The 20353-nt window shown below is 49.9% G+C and overlaps 1 protein-coding gene across 2 annotated transcripts in view; it reads left to right on the forward strand.

Moving 5' to 3' along the window:
• JADE2 (jade family PHD finger 2) overlaps nt 1-20353 on the forward strand; it is a 72634-nt gene that overhangs the window by 13542 nt on the left and 38739 nt on the right. For both annotated transcript variants that reach the window (XM_066329030.1, XM_066329029.1), the window contains exon 4: nt 7124-7281. In XM_066329030.1, the coding sequence (XP_066185127.1) occupies nt 7124-7281 (158 nt within the window). The remainder of the gene's footprint in view (nt 1-7123; nt 7282-20353) is intronic.

Genomic DNA, 20353 nt, shown 5'->3' on the forward strand with positions numbered 1-20353 from the left:
AGAGCACCTGCCTGCCAGCCCTCCAGCTGTCCTTTCTCAGCTGAAGAGCTGTGCGCAGTCTGGGCTGTGCTGTGCAGGTGCTGCTCATCCCACCGGACATCCTCACTGCCCTTCTCCCTCACTCCAGACCTTTGGGAGGCGAGGGGACTGCAGCTGCAGGCAGGGCTCAGGATGAAGGGGAAACCACAAATTTATACAATTTACATTGTTTTCTGCTTGCCTTGTTTAGATATTACTTCCGTGTTTTGAAAGGCACCTTTTTATATCTCTTTACAAGGATTTAAGTCTTTTCTCTTCTAAAAAGTAGTTCTTTGGATCAAGTAGTAGCATTGGATCATGTGTTTTTCCTCCTCCATTAGGTATATAATGACCCAGTGCAATGTGAATGTAGTTCCTGTGCTCTTCCATGCTTTGAGAAGAGCTTTAATGGATGTGGCCAAGCAAGACTGGACATGCTTTTATGGGGCTGGATGGGGAGAAAATCCTTCTCTGTTGAAAGGTTTGACTGCAGTTTGGCTTTGACTGCAGTTTGGCTTTGTCAGTTTTCCCTTGCCAGCATGGGGATAACAGATTAAAACCATTGTCTTCTGAATGCTGAGAAGGGCTGGACAAAAATGCTTCTTGTTCCTATTTTGAGTTCTGTTGTTCATTGAATCTTTAACATCCAGCATTTCAAGAGGAAACAAGACTAGATGAAGAGATAGGAGGCTGGCTCCCAAATGGACATGGGAGTTCAGAATTTCTTCCCCCACAGGCAAATAATTCCTCCTTGCACACACACTCCTTGCATTGCCACATTTCAAAACCTTGCTACCGAGTATCAATGCTCCTCTCATTTTGTAAAGGGCAGGAAAAATGTGATAGAACAGCAGGAATGTAGGACTGGGAGGTCCAGAGGGGAGAGGGGTGGGATAGCCAGGGCTGCACCAACAGAGGTGCCATCTCAAGCTGATATCAAGACAGTTTGTACAACCAAAACCTATTCTCAGGGCTCCCATTGTTCCCGTTGTTTTCTCTTTCTCTAAAAATCCTTGTGACTCATGAACTATAACAAACAATTTTATGCTTGAGAGAGTGAAGGGCTAACAGAGCTGGCTGGAAATGAGGAGGGAGTCCTGCGAGTATAGCAGCTGGAGAGTTCCCTGGTCCCAGTGTGGATGGAGGAAGGTGGTTATGGCTGTGGTTATGCAGCAGTCAGCTGCCAGGACTGCAGTCACAGAGGGAAAAAAAAGTGTTGAGCCAAAACCTGAAGAAAATCTGTTGTCTCAATATTAGGAAGCAGTCCCACACCCTGCCTGCGGTGACCTGCTGCTGCCCCTGCTTGGAGCAACGCTCAGAGCACCCACTCACTGTCCCTGCCTGCTGTGGAGGGATGTCACTGTGAGATTCTGTGTGGTGCGGAGTGTGAGGGTCGTCACCGTGAGATACCACATGGCTGCTGTGGCTGTGAGGGCAGCAGGGAGGATTGCAGGCCTGTTGGGTGATGGAGAGAGTGAATTCAAAGGTGAGATCTTGGATGCAGGCTGTGACCATCCCTTCCCACCTCTCCTGCCTGCCCTCACCCTAGTGAGTGCTGTGTTTTCTGCATGCACTTCATTTTGGGCTTCTGTTCTCTTACATTGTATACCAGCACTTCACAGCGTGGGGCACTTTGGAAAGAGTTCCTGTCGCTAAGACTTTTTGGGGACAGAGGTGTTACTGTATATTAAAAAAAGGCATCCCATCCTGGGACTTGAAGGAGGAGGGCCTGAGCTTATTCCTCTGGCCCAAGAGCAAGGTCTGAAAGCTCCAAAGTCAGCAGGGTGCAGATGCAGGGGAAGATGTGTAGCAGAATTCCCGCCAGCTCAGGACGCCTGGTGTGCAGGGAGCCGTCCTGCTGGAGCCCATCTGTGCTGGGCTGGGCCTGCTGGTCCCCGTGGGGCTGTTCTGTCCTGGGCTGGCTCGCAGCAGGCGCCGGGAGCCGAGCGCCCTTGCCGGGGGATCGCCGGGCGCGATCGGCTGCGCCGGATCCGGCACAGCAGTCCCTGTGCTGGCTGCTGCTTTCAGAGATAATTAAACCCAGTGCTAGACGAGTGTTTCTTTTCATTTCAGTTTAAAGCCCAAAACAGATCCGGCTCTTTGGCTCTCGCCCAGGAGCTGGTTTCGTACGACTGGAGAGCTGTTACCTCGGGATCCGCGTTGGGTGTTTCCGGGTGGGTTATCTGGGGCAAAGGGGCTGTTTGGCAGGCTCAGACCTACAGTGCAGGCACTGGAAAAAACGAGTCCTTGACAGAGCACGTGGAGTGGGAACTGAATGGCAGGGAGATTGCCGGCCACTTCATTAAGAGGGGTTTGTGAGTGAATCACGGAGCCTAGAAGCTGATGTGAGAATTGCATGGAAAAGTGGTGGAGAGGCTCTCAGAGGGGCTGGATGGTGATGGGAGGCAGAGACAGAGAAGGAGTGCTGGAAAGCAGCACAGCCTGGGAGCCCTTAGCTAAGGGAGGGATGGAGATCAGCATTTCTGGTGCCTCATGGCACGTCCATCATCCTTCCTGTTGTGGCAAGGCATTGTGTGCCTTGGCATCTCCCAGGGGTACATGTTTCTCTCTGAGGTTGTCCAAGTGTTGGACAAATTGATGCTGGTTCATGGAGAGCTCCCAGAGATGCCTCACAGCTGTCACAGGGCACAGGGAGAGCCTGCAGGGCTGTGTCCAGTGGGAGAAGCAGCAGATCCTCACTAAGGTGGAGCAGCTCATGTACAAGGTGCCAGGGGCTGAAGGAGGAGCCAGATCCAACCCCTGCCGTGCAGGTTTCTGCCATACCCACAGGAACATCCTTACAATGCCAGGCTGGATCCAACTGACACATGGGGAAGGGAACATCATAGGATGTTACATTTAATTAGCTCAGGGTTTGGGTTTGTTTTTTTTTTTTTTAATTTTTGAGAGGTAAAAGCAGTACAGCTTTTGCTTCAAAATAGAAAATTACAGAAATTACAAAAATACTGATGTACTATTGGGGAGCACCATGGTTATGGTGTCCCAGTGACTTCTCATGTTGCTGGACTGCCAGGATTGGCTCTACTGGTGAGTCAGTAGAGTGATGGGCTGCAGGGATGGGAAAGCAGTGTGATTGGGTAGTTCAGACTTTCCTGGCCTGTGAGATACAAGGGAGGTGAAAGTTTTCTTCTCATTCCTTTCTTTGCTTGGAGTCTGAGGCTGTGCAACCACACCACCCTGGTGTGGACTCCATGTCCATTTCTTTTGGAAATATGAAGGAAAAAAATACCTTTTTGATTTTGAAATCTCATGGTCTTTTTCCCTGTCTTTAAAGCTGACAGTAACAAAGGGAGAGGCTGGCCCTGGGCACTGGTGTGATGCATCTCTGAGCATCACTAAACCTCCGTGAGGTTCCTGAGCAAGCAGAGGTAATAAAGGAACGCCTTGGTTTGGCCTTTCCCATCAATGGCAGATCGATAGACAATAACTCAGCTCCCATCCAGGGCTGAAGGGGAAGGACAGCTCCTGGCCAGGGCTGTGGTGGTGGTGGGGGGAGCAGTGCAGGGCAGCAGACAATCTGTCAGCTCCCACGGCCGGGGAGAAACAGTAAACACTCCTATTGAGGGAAAATTGCTTGTTTTCTGGTACCCAACTTTCTCTTCATCGCCAGGTCCTCGGTTCATCAGTGCCCAATTTATCCTTTATTTGGTTTTCATAAATAATTCAGAAGAGTTTTAGTAGAATAATTGAGTCTTTTCCCAACCCTAATCCCAGACAATTCAAAACAAAAAGACATTTAGATTACAATTTGAGCGTATTAGCTGTTGGGAGATTTCCAGACAACTGATCTGCTTTCCTTTACAATTTCTGTGCTGTTCTATCATTTCTAAAGTGTTCTGCTTTGATAGTTAATAATTTGAGCATATCCAGTTCTTCATGAAAAGACAGAGGCGTCGCTGTGATAAAGTGCGGGCGCGTGCTGCCGTCGGATGGGTGAGCTTATCTGTTTTCCAAGAAGGACTAAATAAATGAAGTGGTGAGATTGCAAATCCAGCCTGCCATGCACCTTATCTTCAGGGAAATAGATACAATCGCGCTTATTTGGCTTAAAATTAAAACTTAAGCTTCTATGCTGATGCCAGCTGAAAAGCCAGAAGGGATGAATTTGGGGAAGACTTAATGCAGGAAAACACGAGCCTGGGATCTGCACGGTGCAGAGGGGAGGAATTACACTGAGGGCTGTGCAGGCTCCTCTGTCTCCTTGCCATTTGTAGGAGGAGGGAGATGGGCCAGGATTTTGACCCTGTTTCCTGGGTGCCCAGCCCTTACCCCAAAGGGACAGGGCTGGTCACCTCACTGCTGTCACCTGGTGCTGACCTAGAGAAAGAAAATGGGGATCCTTGCTTGGGGTAAGGCTCTGGGAAGGCCACAGCTGCTGTGGGTGCCTGGGGAGGCCCCAGGGAAGGGTAATGATATGGCTGGACTCTCCCAATGGTTGGTTGTCCTGGAAAGGGCAGTCCCATGTTCTCCAGTGCTCTGGAGCTGGCTGCCAGGTCTGTGCACTGAGGTGGAAGCAGGAGAGTGCTGCCATCCTGCCCTGCACTGCCAGCACTGCCCTGAGCAGCCTCCTGGCAGAATTGGGTGTATTTGCCTGCATGAAAGAGGGATGCAATGCTCCTGCACCCCACAGCATCAAAGGAAGTGTCCTCAGGAGGCAGCTGAGCTGGCATTGAGGGAGGAGGGTACTCACATATCAGCAGGATCCAGCCCAGGTCGTTCAGAAAAGCTTTTGGGTGCCCTGCACCTTTGGAAACCATTCCTACTTGGCTTTGCCCACAAATCCCAAGGGCATGTGTCTTTGAACAGTATTTTCTATAACAGTATTGTGCTGTTGCCAGGGGAAGGTTAGGTTGAGTATTAGGAAGAAGTTTTTCAGTGAAAGGCTGCCCAGGGCAGTGGTGGAATCACCATTCCTAGAGGGAATTAAAAAGACATGTGGATGTGGCTCTTGGGCCCATGGTTTAGTGCTGGGTTGATGGTTTGACTTGATGATCTTGTAGGGCTTTTCCAGCTTTGATGATTCTGTGGTTCAGTGATTGTATGGTGGTGGTGGCCAGAGCAGGGAGGTGACACTGACCCCCTGGTGGCCTCAGCTCTGTGTGGTTCAGGCACAGGGGAGCATCTCATTCATCCAAGCCAAGAGCTCTGAGGAGCGAGGCATTACTCAGGTTCATGTTGTCCTCATTGGAGCTGGGCACTTAAACTGGGTTAAGGAGATGATGTTGACCCAGGCCGTGACCTGTCAGTGCAGGGCTGTCAAGAACAGGTTGTATTTCTACCCTTTATTTTAGGAAACTACATTTTTAGAAAAATCCCACTACAGTGTGATTTCTGTGCTTGTTTGGATACACAGACCCACACTGCTGCAGGAACTATGATATCTCACATATCCCTTCTCGTGTTTAATTAATGCCTGTCTTAATATTTTTTTTAATTTCCCACACTGGCAGTGTGTTAAAAGGTTACTGTGGTATCTGTAACCATGTCTTTGTAGCACACAGAGATTTAAAGGACCCTAATCTTTCCCAAACTGAACTGACTGTAATATATAGGCTGTTAATTACATTTGTTGAAGGGTTTGCCAAGACTCTGTCTGACCAGCTCAAATCAGGTTTATATAGACATAGTCCAAAATGTCTCCAAACAGCTGCATCAGGAGGAAAGTACCAGTAAAATTCAGAGGTCCCAACATAGCAAAGGTTGTTTATATATTGTATTTAACTCTAATTGGGTTAGCAGCTGAGACTCTGAGGATTAAACAAACTGACCTAAATACTGGTCTCAGTGGTCTTAGTTAATGTCTAGTTTCCTGCATTTCAGTTGCTTTGGGTTCCCAAATACTCTCCTAAGTGTGTTATCTTTGTATCAAAAAATGTAAAACTGTACTGTATTACTTCTTGTGATTCTGACAAAGCAATTCTCATTTGGAGAACAGACTGTGAAGAGATTAAACAATATCCAGAGAAAACACCTAATCCATCCCAGCCTTGTGGAAGGAATGCAGAAGTAGCAGGGATGGAGCGAGATGATGTCCAGGCAGGATTGCTGGCACTGGCAGTTATTATTCCAGCTAATAGCAGATGGTAGAGAGGAGAAATCATCCATTTTCATTTACAATTTATTTTTATGCTGCAAGAAGCAGGATTGCTCGAATCATTGCTGTCAGGCAGCCCTCTGGAAGGAAAACCTTACTTACCGTGAGGGATATTTTTAGAATGAGTTTTTCATCCTTGTATACTGGGAGAAGATGCTGCAGGGCCAGGAGTGAGATGGAGAATGAGCCCATTCACTGACTGAAGGACTGGGGGATTTTCCTACAGGAGGGGACCAATGTTGATCTCACAAAGGGGTTTATTGAGTCAGGAAAAAATCTGTTTGTGGATGTGTAAGCAGCACCTAGATCATATTTTAGCCAGATAATTTCTGTGTGCAGCTTTTTTCTGTCCCTGTCCCTCATTTCAGGACAATGAGGTGATGTGATGGAGACATCAAGGTGCTTGGGGCAGTGAGGTGACCTGAAGGGGACACAAAGGTGCTCAGGATGGTGAGGTGACAGGATGAGGATATGAAGGTGCTTGGGACAAAGTGGGTCTGTGTTTCCCACATCTTCATTCATGTCAAGAACATGCTTTTCTTGTGGCCTAATGTTGCCCAGTTGCTGTACATCCCTTGGCATTTGGAGTAGATTTGTGTGGCTGGGCTGAAACCATCAATCCTCCTAGGATAAAACAGCCTGTTTCTTCAGTTTCAAACTAACTTTTGGTCTGCATCTTGTCCAAGCTCACACCCTGTGGCTGGATTTACTGACTGCCCAGTGTGGGGGACCTTGAAGGGGTTGAAGCTGCAGGGCTTGGGCTCTTGGCACTGCCTGGCTGGAGGGGGTCCCTGCCTGTTGCCGTGTTCTCCTGCCCTAAACTGACCCTGCAGGGGCTTGATTTGACACTCTGAGGCCACTCCACTGGTGATGCAGACACCCCCTGTGCAGTCCCTTGGGGGCAATTTCCCGAGGACACCCTACCTGGGCACATGTGCCCCCATCCTCTCTTAGACCTCTGCCCTCAGGCTGGTTTTTTTCCTGGTGCAGGTTTTCCGGACGGATCTGATAACAGCCATGAAGATCCCTGACTCCTTCCAGCTGAGTCCTGACGAGTACTACGTTCTGGCTGACCCTTGGAGGCAGGAGTGGGAGAAGGGTGTCCAGGTGCCAGCAAGTGCCGAGGCCATCCCTGAACCTGTGGTCAGGTAAGTGAGCTCCATCTGCTTCTGTCCCCGGGGTCCCCTCTGCCTGCTCCTCTCTGTGGGGTTCCCTCTGCCTTGGGGTGCTCACCACCTCGGGGAGCACATAAAGGTGATGTTTGGCATCCTGGGCTTGCACAGGGATGCACAGGGACCTCCCACCACATCCTGAAAAGTCCCTCTCATGCACGTGGCTTTTTTTGGGCAGTGGCCAGCTGGGACAGCTCCTTGTTTGCTCTTGGTCAGAGAAGTTTTTTAAAGATCTGATAAAATCAAAGGGACAGTATAAAAAATAACAACAGAAAACCGCCCAGAATGCCAGCCTCTGCCTGGCTGCTTGATGCTTCTCTGTCTGTGAGCACGTGGTTGTACTGCTGGTGTTTTACGGTAGGGGAGCAGGAGTTGGCCCTTAAATTAAAAACTTCCCTCTTTACCATGTTTGTGCGGGTTGGAGACGTGCTGGGCATGCTGAGATTCAGGGCTTGGGAAAAGGAGCTCAGCAAACACAGAAGCATCTCCCAGACCCTGCAGAGGCGACGTCTGTCAGCGGAGATCAGGGGCTCATTAGCTATTTTAAAATAGGGAACTGAGTTTTAAAATAGACACTTAAACAGCTGCTCAGGCGAGAAGGAAACATGGGGGAGCTGCTACTCCCTTGACGTGTGCAGGGGATTATCCCAGGGCACTGGCCAAAGCTGTGGGGGAAAGGTTGGTCCTGCTGCCAGTGGGGGGGATGGAAAAGGCTGGGAAGGGACCCCAGAACTTGCAGGGTTGGATCTGAAAACTTGCAGGATCAGACCCAGAACTCCCCAGAGGGTTTACAGGAGCTTGGCATCTCTGGTGTGTTCCCTTCGTGACGTGTGACACCGTGTGTGCATCCTGCAGAAACGCCCGTGGAGCATCGTGCCAGGGTGATGCTGGGGCTGCCCATGGGAGCGGGGTGGCTGCAGGGGGATGTGTTCCACCAAGGGATTTGGGAGCAGAGGCTGGTGGAGGCTCCACTTGTCCCACAGCTACAGCAGCTGCTGCAGCTGCCGACCCCGCTTCTGAAATAAACTTTTGTGTACACTCCCCTTCCTCCCCCGGGGAAAACAGAGAAAGAAATGAAACTTTAATGAGTCTGAATACATCAAAAGGGAAGTTGTAAAGGGGGCTGTTGAGTTGATTTAATCCTTGGGAAAAAAAAAAAAAAAAACAAACAAAAAACGCAACCAAAAAAAAAGAGAAGGGAAAAAAAAAGTCTTGTGTGTGAAATATCTTTTTTTAGTTATCTTTGATAGCTGACCACAGTCTGGCCTCACCAGTGCTTTGCTTCCCAGCTGAGGGCTCGTGCTGGGGCTATTTCCAGCCCAAAAATGATGGCTTGGCACTGCCTGGGCTGGTAGTGCCCATGTAGAGCCAGGAGTGTTGCTTCCCAGCAGTGGGATTTGGCATCCCAGACCTCACAGCCAGGGGCTTCTGGGGCACAGGACAGGCTGGAAATGTGCTTCTCTGCTGGATTCCTAGCCCTTGGATCTGGGGGTCCTGGAGCAGCTCTGCTGCATGTTTTCATACCTGGATATTCCCAGAGCAATGTCTGGAACAGGTCGTTCCCTCTCAGGTTCCCATTCTGTCCTACTCTGGTAGCCCCATCACCACAATGACATGGGTGGTGTCCCCTTTTGGTTTCAAGGGGGGACATCCTGGTGCTGCCCAATCACCTTGAGTGTGAAGTTTCACTTCAAGTGTCAGGTTATTCTCTGAAGAATTTCCTAATTCTTGGGATTATTTTGCTTGTTTAATTATTCTCAACATTGGCACTTTTCCATAATTCTTGATGAATTGCCTCCTGAAATAGTTCCAGTTCTTTCTTCAGAACCTCAACATTATTTTGAGTTCAAGCCTTGCTCTATAAAGAGTTTGTTTTATTTTTAAAGCAACATATATTAGAAAGAAGTGCTTCCCTGTGAGGAGGGTGGTGAGGTGCTGGCACAGAGAAGCTGTGGCTGCATCTCTAGAAGAATGGCCAGGCTGGACTTTGAGCAGCCTGGTCTAGGGGAAGGTGTCCCTGCCCATGGCAGGGGACTGGAGCTAGTGAGATCCTTGCAATGCAAGCCAGTCTGCAATTCTGAAATCTGACCCGTTCTCTGTGACCTCTCAGAGATACTCACTGCTGACTCCATCACTCCCAGCTAATCCCAGGTGGATTTCTGTAGCCCCTCTACTTTGTGTCATGCTCTGCTCATCCCAGGCTGCTCCTGGGCTTGGAGGTTGTGCTGCTTGCCCACACTTTCAGCTGCCTCTTCTTTTTTTGCCTGTTGCTCTGTCTTGCACTGTGTTTCAGTTGCCTGAACCATCTCTCTTTGCTGGCTGGACAGCAAGCATGGCCTGGAGGGCTTTGTCCTCGGATAGACACCTGTTTGGGATATTTTGCTCTCCCCAATGTGACGAGAGTGAAATGAAGAGCTCATTTTACAGCGGTGTTAATGGTTGCACCTGGTTTGTAGCCATGATGCACATCCCAGGGGGACAGGCAGTGACACTGCCAGATTTTTTTTTAATCAGGACAGCATGCACGCCAGAAGGCACAGTGTGCTTCTGCCGGGCAGCTCTCCCAAAGCATCGCTGCCCTCAAGGTTTTCCCTCCTGGGCCACTGATGTGAGAATGGGAGGTGGAAAGGGCAGTGTTGGACTGCCAGGGACAGTGCAGACTGCAGTCATTTTGCTATCTCCAGGGTTAGACAACTCCTCCTTGCATCTTGCCCTGTGTTGGAGAAATGCCAAATGTTTTTTCACAAGAGATGGCTCTATTTCATCTGCCTTAAGAGAGTGGCCTTAAAAGGCCTTACAACTCCATTTACCTCCCCTGTTTAATTACTTTACTTTATCCTAGTCTCCATCCCAGGAGCAGGTACCCTGCTGGTCCTGCCTGAGCTGCTGTTTTTGTCCCCCACCCTGTGGCTGCTGCCCCTTGCACTCAGCATCACCTTCCTCCTTTGCCTCCAAACTTTCCTTTTTCCCTGTTCTATTGTGGCTTGGAAAAGTGAATCGAATCACTGACTGTTCATTTCCCTACTCAAAAAATTTCATCTAAACCGAACACCCATTCTGCAGTGGGCATGGACAGTTCAAATTCCTGTAATCTGCTGAAAAACGTCCCAGCATTGATGTTTTTTGTAGACTGGAAATGTGGAGCCTGGCGGCTGACGCTCCTCCTCACTGTCAGCACTCTGCTTTCCCCCATCTCAGAGGTGTAGCAGAGCATCCTGCCCTTAGGGAGGGATGCCTGTGCTAATCCAGTCCTGATGTTGTCACTTCTGACAGCCACTTCCATGTGAAATTCCTAGAGGGAGGTGGAGGGGCTGGGGAGAAGACACGAGAGCCCCAGGAGCTGTGAGCAGACAAGCACTGCCTGCAGAATAACAGCCAGCCCGTCGTGCTGCTGCTCAGGAGTTGTTTCCTGGGCTGAGCCATTGGCAGGCAGTGGATTGTGCTCCAGAGATGGATCCTGTCCTCTGAAAGGTGCCGTGCACACAGCCACTGCTGCTGCTCTTTTCATCTCCTGCCTATCTGCTTGGAAACTGCCTCTCCCTGCCCGCGCCCTGCCGCTAGGTTTTGTGCCTCCAAAGCTCAAAATTAGATTTTTAAAACATCTTGTTTTACTGGAGCTGTAAAATGTCAAAAGCTGGGGGTGAGGCAGAAGGCAAGAGCTGTATTTTAAGGAATGCTTTCCCCAGAAAGCAGCTGTCTCAAAATGCCTCCACTAAGAGCCACCTTAAACTCGAGGGTCCTTTCTAGGTTAGCACAAATTGCAGTGCAGTTGTGAGGAAAGCAGGGAAGGAAGAGGTGCAGCATAGCTTGTTGTCCCAGGAGGATGCTGCTGGCAGCCACCTGGGTGCCAGGGTCATCAGAGGCAGCACAGGAGATCAGCTGTTTCCTCTCCACAGTCACTTCTGGCTCATGGCTGTTCAGAAGGGTTTTATTTTGTATGGCAACACGCCTGAGAATTGCCTGGAGCTTGAAAGGCTCCTGGGTGGTGATAAAAGCCGTTTGCAGTCAGATGGAAGCTATCAGAGGAGTGAGTAGTCAGGGCAGCTTTCCCTTCCAGCACGCAGGCTGGCATCCCTGCCCTTGTGTCCTCTGGTCACCCACCAGGGTGGGCAATGTGGGTGGTGGTGACCCTGCATCCCAGGGGTACTGTGTATTCCTCCTCTGCTAGAGCCCGCAGTGGAAGGGTCTCCACTGGCTTTCTTGAGCCAGAGCTGAGCCTTACAGCCCCCTGTGTGAGCTCTGCAGTTTTTACAGTTGTGTGAACAGAGGCACAGAGGTTTCCAGCACGAGGAGAGCCAGATGCAAGGTCCCAGTCTGGTGCAGTGTGTAGTTTGATGTTGGATGCAAAGTTGGCTCATCTCAGTACAGCTTCAGGATTAAACAAGGTGAAATAAGGGTAAGAGTTATCAGCAGTTTGGGAGCATCAGAGCTTTGGGTACCTTCTCTGCTGTAAATAGGAAGATGTTTCAGATGAGCTTGTATTCCCAGAGCCACACCATAATAAACCCCAAAGGACATGGACTTTGCTGGTTGATATGGGTGCTTGTAGGAGGTTGTGAAGCCATTTTTGGGCAGTGGATGTGCCAGCACCTGACCTGGGCTTGTCCCTTCCTACTGGTGGTGATGCTGGCAGCGTGTTGAGCTTGCACAGCGGAGCATCACTTTGTAAAGCAGCGGCAGCTACGCGGGATTTTATGCACCTGTGCAGGTTTTATTTCCTCCTTTATTTAATGATTTAATGTTCTTGGCATGTGGCCCCTTCCCCAGGCTGACAGGGATGCAAGCAGGATCTCAAGGTGGCTCTTGGATCTCACATTAAGCCACATTAGTATGTGCTGTAGATTCTGTTTCCTGTGAATTTGCACACAGCGGGAGGACGAGCAGGAAGGCTGCTTCTTGCTGGCAGGCTTCCCAGATATTCTTGGCGTTGCAGATCTATACTTGCATCGTCGCTGTGGCCCTGTTTTAACAGAAAACAGAAAGTGCTGTGGTAACAGGAAGGCACAACCTCGGCGAGTACCAGCCTGGCGATGGCGGCGGCTGCAGCGCAGACGTCTGCCACGTCGGCACGGTGCCTGTGTCCCTGTCCTGTCCTCCTCCCTCAGCCCCCTCTGCCCTGCTCTAGTGGCCACACACACGGGGCAGTCAGCTCCTGCTGTGCTGGTGGGAGCACATCCAGCTGCTGCAGGGCTGGATGGTGGTGCTGTGGCACAGCCCAGTCGGTGTCCATCTCCTCTGAGCTGTGTTGTTCTTTACTGGACTCCCATAAGGAGTTGCCCCCACGTCTCCAGGAGTTCCAGCAGCTCTTCCCAAGGGTGGGTAGTTGCTGGCAGGTCGTGGTTTTGTGATACCAGTGTTGTTGGAAGAGGAGGCACACGGGGCAGGTCTGTCTGTGGGAAGCAGTGCTGGAGATGAGTGTTCTGAGGGCAGGGAGAGGAATGAACTGGTGCACCAGCAGTGGGTGTAGGACTGGGACACATCCCTGCCCCCCTCCTGCAGTGAAAAGACAACACAGCTCCTCCTCACAGTGCTGCACCCAGATCCCCCAGTGCTGTGAGGGAGCGATTCCAGCAAAGAAAATCCCTCCAGGGGCAGTCTCTGCTGCAGTGTGGAGTGTGGTAGCCTGAGGAAAGGTGGCCAGGCTGGCCTGGCAGCAGGGTGGCACGGTGCAGATGTCCCAGCTATGCCTGGACGTCACCTCTCCCTGTCCCCAGGGAGTGCTGGCCGGCAGCCAGGCTGGATCCTTGCAGCTCCCAGCTCGGGGAGGGCTTCCCGAGGCTGTGTTCTCAGTGTGTACTCCCTGAACCAGCACACTTTGTTCTCGAGTGGTGAGATTGGACTTCCTTTCCTCGCTCGGCGACGCAGGCTGGCTGTTGACTCATCAGCTGCTTCCCTTGGGCTTTGCTGCAGAAGGGGCAGGCAGGATTCTGCAGCAGTTTGAGTAGCTTTTGGAGCAGAGCTTTTTTTTTTTTTTTAACATAATCCTTTTTTTTTTTTCTCCTGTTTTTTTTTTTTTCTCTTCCCTCCAGCTCATCATGAAAAATGTGTGAGTTTGGAGCTTGCAGATGGCATGCTGGCGATTTTACAAAGGGCTATTTCTTGGGTTGGTTATCCCCATTCTGTGGCTGCCTGCCCTTAAATAATGCCTGGGTTCTGGTATGCTCCAGAAATACATGTACACTTCCCTCAGAGACTGTGCTCTGATCAAAAGAAATGAAAATCCCAATTGCCCAAGGCCTAAATGTTTTGATCATGAGCCCTGGGCCATGTGTGAGGAGAGGAAGGCTCCCTGCCTGCCCCTTCCTGGGGACCCCCACAGTGAGAACTGGATGTGGTGAGGATGGGCTGGCCAGTGGCACTGATCCAGGACTGCAAAATAATCCTAGTGATGCAAAATAATCAGTGAGTTTCGTCTCCAGCTCTGCCACTGGGAAAGGGAGGTTTCCAGTCAGATCTGCTCAGGCAACCCTTGTCCCTGCAGGCAGTGGGGAGAGATGGACTGTGCACAGGGTGATCTGTCCTGCCAGTGCTTCAGGTACCTGGTTTAGGATGGGATGAATCACACCCAGGGCAGCAGAGGGTCTGGGCCATGCAGAAGGTGGTACTGGTGCTGCAGAAGGTTGTTGGCTCATGCCCAGTGCCTGCCAGTGCTTCGCCAAGGGGCAAGTGTGATTTACTCTGCCTGTTGCTTGTCATCATTTCTGGTTTACTCTCTGCTTGCAAGTTCTTGTGTGGGCTTTCAGCAAGTCCTCACCTTTATTAGTTTGCTATGGGAAACGTGTTAATCCAGCCTGTTCTTACCTCATTCTGAGCCACTTGGACTTCTATTTTGAATGTTTGCTAATCCTCCCAGTGGATACCTGTGGTTTATACTGGATCAAGCACACAGAAAGTTAAGTGTACTTCAGCAGCAAATGTATAGAATGAGTGACTTGATTTCCTGCTGCTCTTTAACAAGGTTTACAGCTCTTGGGACCGACTCTGGTTTGGTACAGCCTTGGGAGCCTCCACATCTCACTCCATTGCCTCTGCTCTCCATCCAGAACCACGGGTTTAGTGTGTAGCCAGGCAAACCCCAGCAGCTCTGATTGCTGGGCTTGCAACCACTGCACTAATGAAATCACCTCTTAGTGATTTAGTGCACCTTGGACCCCTTTGAACAATACAAGGAACTCTTACTTTTAAAGTGCTTTCCAGAGTGATGGGAGGAGTGGGATAGCCTAGTAGCAGGAATAACTGCTCAGTTCTTGGTGCTGTGGGTAATCCTGCTGAATTTAGGTGAAGTATTGCTGGAAAGTGAGCATCACTGTGTTGCCAGGACCTTTGGGGAGGTGGTGGAGAGCTGGCAGGTGGTTTCTTTCAGGGCACTTGAAGAAGATCTGGAAAATCTGATCTAGTTGAAAGTGGCCTGGGGTTTGGATTAGGTGACCTTTAAAAGTCCCTTCCAATTCAAACCACTCTGAGGTTTCATGAAGTGCACCCAAACAAGTGTAGCTGCACGTGGTGGTGGCCGAGGCAGATGGATCCTCCTTGTTTTCTGGGATGGGCTCTGTGCTGCTTCCAGTGACTCAGCGTCAGAACTGCTCTCATGTGTTCCAGGGTTCAGCGTTAGTTCAGTGATCCAGAACACATTAAAAGAGTCTGGATGCTGCCTTTTCAAATTCCTCAAAGCTTTGCTTTCACTGGGCTGGGTTTCTTTAAGGAGGTTCATGTGAAGACACTGTGCTGGTGGATGGGAGTTGTCATTTTGTGTCTGTGTTTTGAGTTTTCCCATACTCAGCTCTGTGAGTAACAGTGTCAGGGGGGTTTGTCCAGTTCTTGATCTGCTGTGTCTCATGCCCAGAGCATGGCAGGTGCAGAGCTGCCACCACTGCTCATGTCTTCTGTTTCTGGTCTCCATTAGTAGGTGGATACAAAGGCAAGTGGAGCTGTTTGCATTACTGAAGTAATTACGGAAACATTATCTGGCTGGGATAATTAATTCCAGATGCTTTAATGTTAGTAGCTTGGCTTAAGTTACATAAAGAAGCAAGATTTTTTTTGTCTTTTTATATCCAGAAAACACACAACTCAAGTGTCTCTGGCCTCTCTAGTAGCAATTTCAAGACATATATTAAATTGAGTATTTAATATAAATTGAAATATCGTTTAAATGGAAATGAGCAGAATACTGGCAGCCTGCAGGCTGGGTTTGGAGAAGGTTACTGTGTGACATGGTCCTTGAAGGGCCACCAGGTGGGTCAGTGATGCTCTAGGAAAAGGGGGAGAGCAGCACCTGTAGGTGCTGGAGCTGGCTGTGCCCCGCTTGCCTGCAGGGAGAAGGTGCTGTGTGAGCATCCTCTGCAGCTCCCCTGGCACTGGAGGCTGCTGCCTTTTGCTGGGTTTCAGAGCCAGAAGAGCAGCACAGGCTGTGTCCCCTCCCAGCACAAGTCCCCCTGCTGCCTTCAGCACTGCTGTTAGAGCTGAATGGCACAGAGAGAAAAGGGAGAAATGACTCTGGAGAAGATCCTTGCACAGCATCAGAAATGATGTGTGTATTTTGCTCTCAGCCCAGACACTGCTTTTGTCTAGTCGACCAGAAAAACATCTGCGTTTTGTTGTTCCAATCAGCCCACCAGCAAACCACTGCCCAGCCACTGCTGTGTCCCTGCAGCCGTGGTTTTCCTCTGACAGAAGTTGTGGAGATGAACCCAGCTGTGCTGTGGTGCTCTCCTCTGCAGACACTCCTCTGCACCTGCATTCCTCTGTACCAGGTCCCTATTCCCATCTACATCAAAATGATTCTCTGGGCACTGAGTCAGAGTGGCAACTTAAATAATTCATTTGTTGAGCTAAATCTCAGTGAGATTTAGCCTGGAATATAAACGTGAGAAAGACAGGGACATCAACACTGGTCTTTCTCTAGTCTGCTGGGTATCAGGCTTTTTATGTGGTGATAAACAGCTCAGAAATGGAATTGGTAAAGCTGTCTGGATTTCACAAGATGGCTGTTTAGTGCCTCCTGTTCACTTGTTTTCCTCTTTTTATCACATCAAAGAAGAGTGAATCACTTTCTCCGTAGAGAATTATGTTATTCCAGGGGCCTGGAAGGACCCACTATGGTTACAGGCTGTTACAGGAGGAGATTTCAGATGGGGAGGGAGCAACTAAAGCATTTTTCTTACTGCACCTGTTAATTGTGACTGGGAGCTTCAGCTGCCTTTCTGTAAAACTTCCAGAACCTGCCTATGTAAATCTTACACTGCCAGCAGCTCGGGAGGGGCCACCCTACCCCATCCTTAACGTTCTGCACTGAAATGGAATTGTCACAGGGGCATTTGCAAGCCCAGAGAGAGCTCTTGAATGGTCCCGGAGCTGAGAGGAGTTTGATGTGCTGAGGCTGTGCCCTGCAGAGCTGTGCTGTGCTGCTCACAGATCAGATGCTCCCAATGGCTGGGGATGCTTTAAAAGCTGATAATGAACATTTCTGATATCCACTGGACAGCGCCGAGTGCCGGAATTCAGCCGGGAAGGACAAGGGCAGCAGCTGAAGGGATGGGTGGGCGTAGCTGCAGCCCTCTGTGCTGGGCTGGTCCCTGGGACATGCGGGATCCCTCTGTGCTGGGCTGGTCCCTGCCTGGCAGGGGACAGCAGGGTCCCTGGGACATGCGGGTCCCTGACGCACGGTGCCCAGGCAGGAGGGCTGGGAGTGCAGCCTGCACAGCCACCCAGGCATTACGTCACCTGGAGCTGCACTCACTGGCTGCTGGTACCCGGAGGGCAGGACGCTGCTGCAAGCAGCATTAACCCCTTCCTGAGCATCCCCTCTGCCGCTTGGGTGACACAAAGGGACCTGCACGGAGCTCAGCGCTGGCCACCGATGTCTGTGCGGTCAGGGGGTGTGTTTTGGGCACAGCTGCTCCTGTTGCTGCGGCTTGGTGGAGCCTCCTGGGGCCAAATCCAGCTGCTCTGTCCTCTCAGAACAGCAGCCAAAGCTGACTAGATCTTCGTGGCTGGACTGTGTGTGTTAACTTCCTGCGTAGGATTTTGGGACAAGCAGTTAAAGGAAGGTTTAGGCTGCAGCAAAGGGCAGTGCCAGCCCAGCTACCCACTGTGCCCATCAGCAGCACTGGGGACAGACTGCACGGTGGCACTGAGCTGCTTGCTCAGACATGGATGTGCACAGGAAGGGTTGATGTTAAGTTCCCTCCATCAACCTTTTTTGCTAGGAATGTGCTTGTTACAGCCCCTGCCATGAAGGTAGCTTACAGGAGGTGCAGATTGGGTGGCAGACCAGGCTGTCAGCCATCATAGGTTCCCCTTCCCAGACCCACAGGTTCCCCTTCCCGTGGCTGCTCTGTTGATGTATGTATGATGAATTTTCTTGGATTTTCAGAGGCTATTGCCAAATCTTGAGGGGGTTTTGGCTCCAGCAGCCAATAAGCAAATACTGCAAATCGTTTATTTTCTGCACAAAGTGGTCCCAGCAGTGCCATCTCATTCTGCTTAGGTTCTTATTTGTTTGAAAATAAAACGGCTTGGTGACAGTGGCCTGTTGAGATGCGCTGTGTCAGCTCTCTCCTCCCTCTCTGGGACCAGCTACCTCCAGGCATCTCTTCTCCATCCACAGGAGGATGTGTTGACAGACTCTGGGTACCTGTGGTCGCTCCTGCAGGGTCCAGGGGCTCTGCTGTCAGGGGGTTTATGCCAGGGGTGACAACAGGGTGCCCACAGGGCTCTGAACTCTCTGCTGGTGACCAGGGTGCTCTGGATCTTACCTGGAGTATCTTCAGCCAAGGAGGGGAGGGCTGAAGTGCACAGGTACCTGTTAGCAACAAGACCTGGATCCTAAAGATGCTTTTAGGCTCATCCAGCTGGTCAGGGCAGCTTGCATGCAGGTCTGAACATCAGGCCAGTTAATTTAAAACCTAAGCATATATTATCTTCTTGGTGTTCCCTTTCATCCTTGAACCCAGCTTTGGGAGTATAATTTTTGGCTCATGGTTTTATTACCTTTACTAGAAGCCATAAAAATGCAAGAAGTAGGAGTAACATGGTCAGTAAATCTGGGTGTGGGTATGCTGAGGGTCACAAACCTTTGTGTGTGGGTTGTGGCTCATTATTGTGACCATCCACCACTATCTCCAACCCCATCCTTCACCCTTATACCCCCAGGCACTTTTCCTAACTTAAATTCTTAAATTCTGCTCTGCTGTTGAGCGGCAATAGCATCTATAGAATCTGTTAGCTTAAGTTGATAAGAAAATGGGGCATCTGGTCCAAATGGCCTGCTAGATAATATTTTAATAAACAGAAAGTGAAAATCATCCCTTTAAATTGCCTCTTTAAAGCTGTTGTGTGCCACAGGAGAGTTCCCCCATGAGCAGGGCTGGCAGTAGGAACAGTATCAGCATCCACAGAAGGTTGCTGGCAGAGCTGTCTTTCCACTGACTTTCCTAAGCTGACTTATTTATGGACATTGGACAAGACTAATTCAGGCTGGAAGGGAGGTAAAGAAAAGATGACTGGCTAAAGCCTTCGTTGTAATAAAATTAAGTATTTTTAGATGAGAAACACTATGCAGGATTAATCATTTCTCTCTGATATAGTAAAAGGGAGCATATAGAAAAAAAATGCCTTCTCCCTTCAGCCAAGTGAAGCATTCAGTTTACAGAGATGATTAACCATGGGAATTTGCTGAGTATATTTTATTACTGTGTAATCTTCTCCTGGGATAGATGTGATCCTCAAGAGTGTTTGGGTCCACATACTCCTTTTCCTCAAGTGCTCTTGAGGCCCATTTTCAGACTAATGGCCTCAGGTTTGTTGTGATTTTTAGGCTGATCCCAATTTTTAGCCCTTAGTTTAAATGAGCCTTTGATTGATACAGGATTTTTTCAAAATGCTGTGTCTCTGGCTGGCTGGGTAAATAAAGGAGTAAATGCTCCTGCTGTGTGATGGAGCTTCTGTGAATGGTCTGGCTCTTGGTGGAGGCTTTGCTTCTGTGATTCTTTGCCAGGGTGGCACAGGGAATTTGGGTGTGTTGGTGGCTCATGTGTAGACTCCTCATCACCCAGCCTGGGTATTTCTTTGTCCACTGAGCAGCTCTTTGGAAACATGTTTTCCCAATGGATTAAGGCTTGTCCCTGCACAGAAGGGGAGCCCGGATGACATCCCCAGCTCCTGGATCCCAGCAGGAGATGGATAGACCCTGGTGAGGGCAGCCTTTGTGGTTTGTTCCCTTTTTCTTGCTGTGTCTCCACTGCAGTGTTTGGAGCCTTTTGGGCTCCAGTGTCTTGAAGCTGTTGGAGGTGAAGAAGGGTGCCCAGCTTGGTCTGTTTTCTGTGTTACTGTGAGGCAGGGCATGGTCTTTCCCAAAGGATATTGCTCTCTTACACTGTAGGATCTCTTCCTTCCCAAGCTCCTCCGAGCCTAAGGCACTGTCACTGCAGTCTCTGATCTTTATATTTTATCACCAAGAAGCCCTTTGCAGGTGTGTTAGCATGTGTCAGGAAGGAGTGGGCTGCTTTTTAGGAACGTGATTTTATCCACCAAAGCAAATCCAGGAATCAGTGAGAGGCTGTGCACCTCTGGGCACTGCATCCTGCTTGGGCTTCCCAGAGGCTTGGGATGCCCCATGTGAGCCTCAGCATCTGGCGGCCTCCAGCTCCCCTCAGGGTGGGAAGAATGTTCATGGGAGCAGGGACAGGCTCTCTTAGGGTTTGCTGAATTGTTTGCAAGCCATAAACCCCTTGTGTTTAACCAAGTGCTGCAGATGAGTCAGGGAGCTAATCTGGACCAGGCTTCCAGCAGGTATATTTTTTATTTTTTATACAGTGAGAAGCTTGTGTAACCTTCATAGGGTTATACAAGCTTCTCACTGTATATAAAAAAATTACCAGCTATTTCAGTTTTTTCATTTCTGATCTTCTCTGTTTGCTGATATTTGAAATGGTGAGAAAATGGCACGAACATGTCCCAGCATCCCCAAGCCTGAATTAAGTCCAAGGGATCCCAGCCCATGCTGCCAGATCAGCATGTGGTTACGGGGAGAAAACTTCAAAAGTAA

This window comes from Sylvia atricapilla, chromosome 14 (assembly GCF_009819655.1).
Source record: "Sylvia atricapilla isolate bSylAtr1 chromosome 14, bSylAtr1.pri, whole genome shotgun sequence".
NCBI classification, from domain to species: Eukaryota; Metazoa; Chordata; class Aves; order Passeriformes; family Sylviidae; genus Sylvia; species Sylvia atricapilla.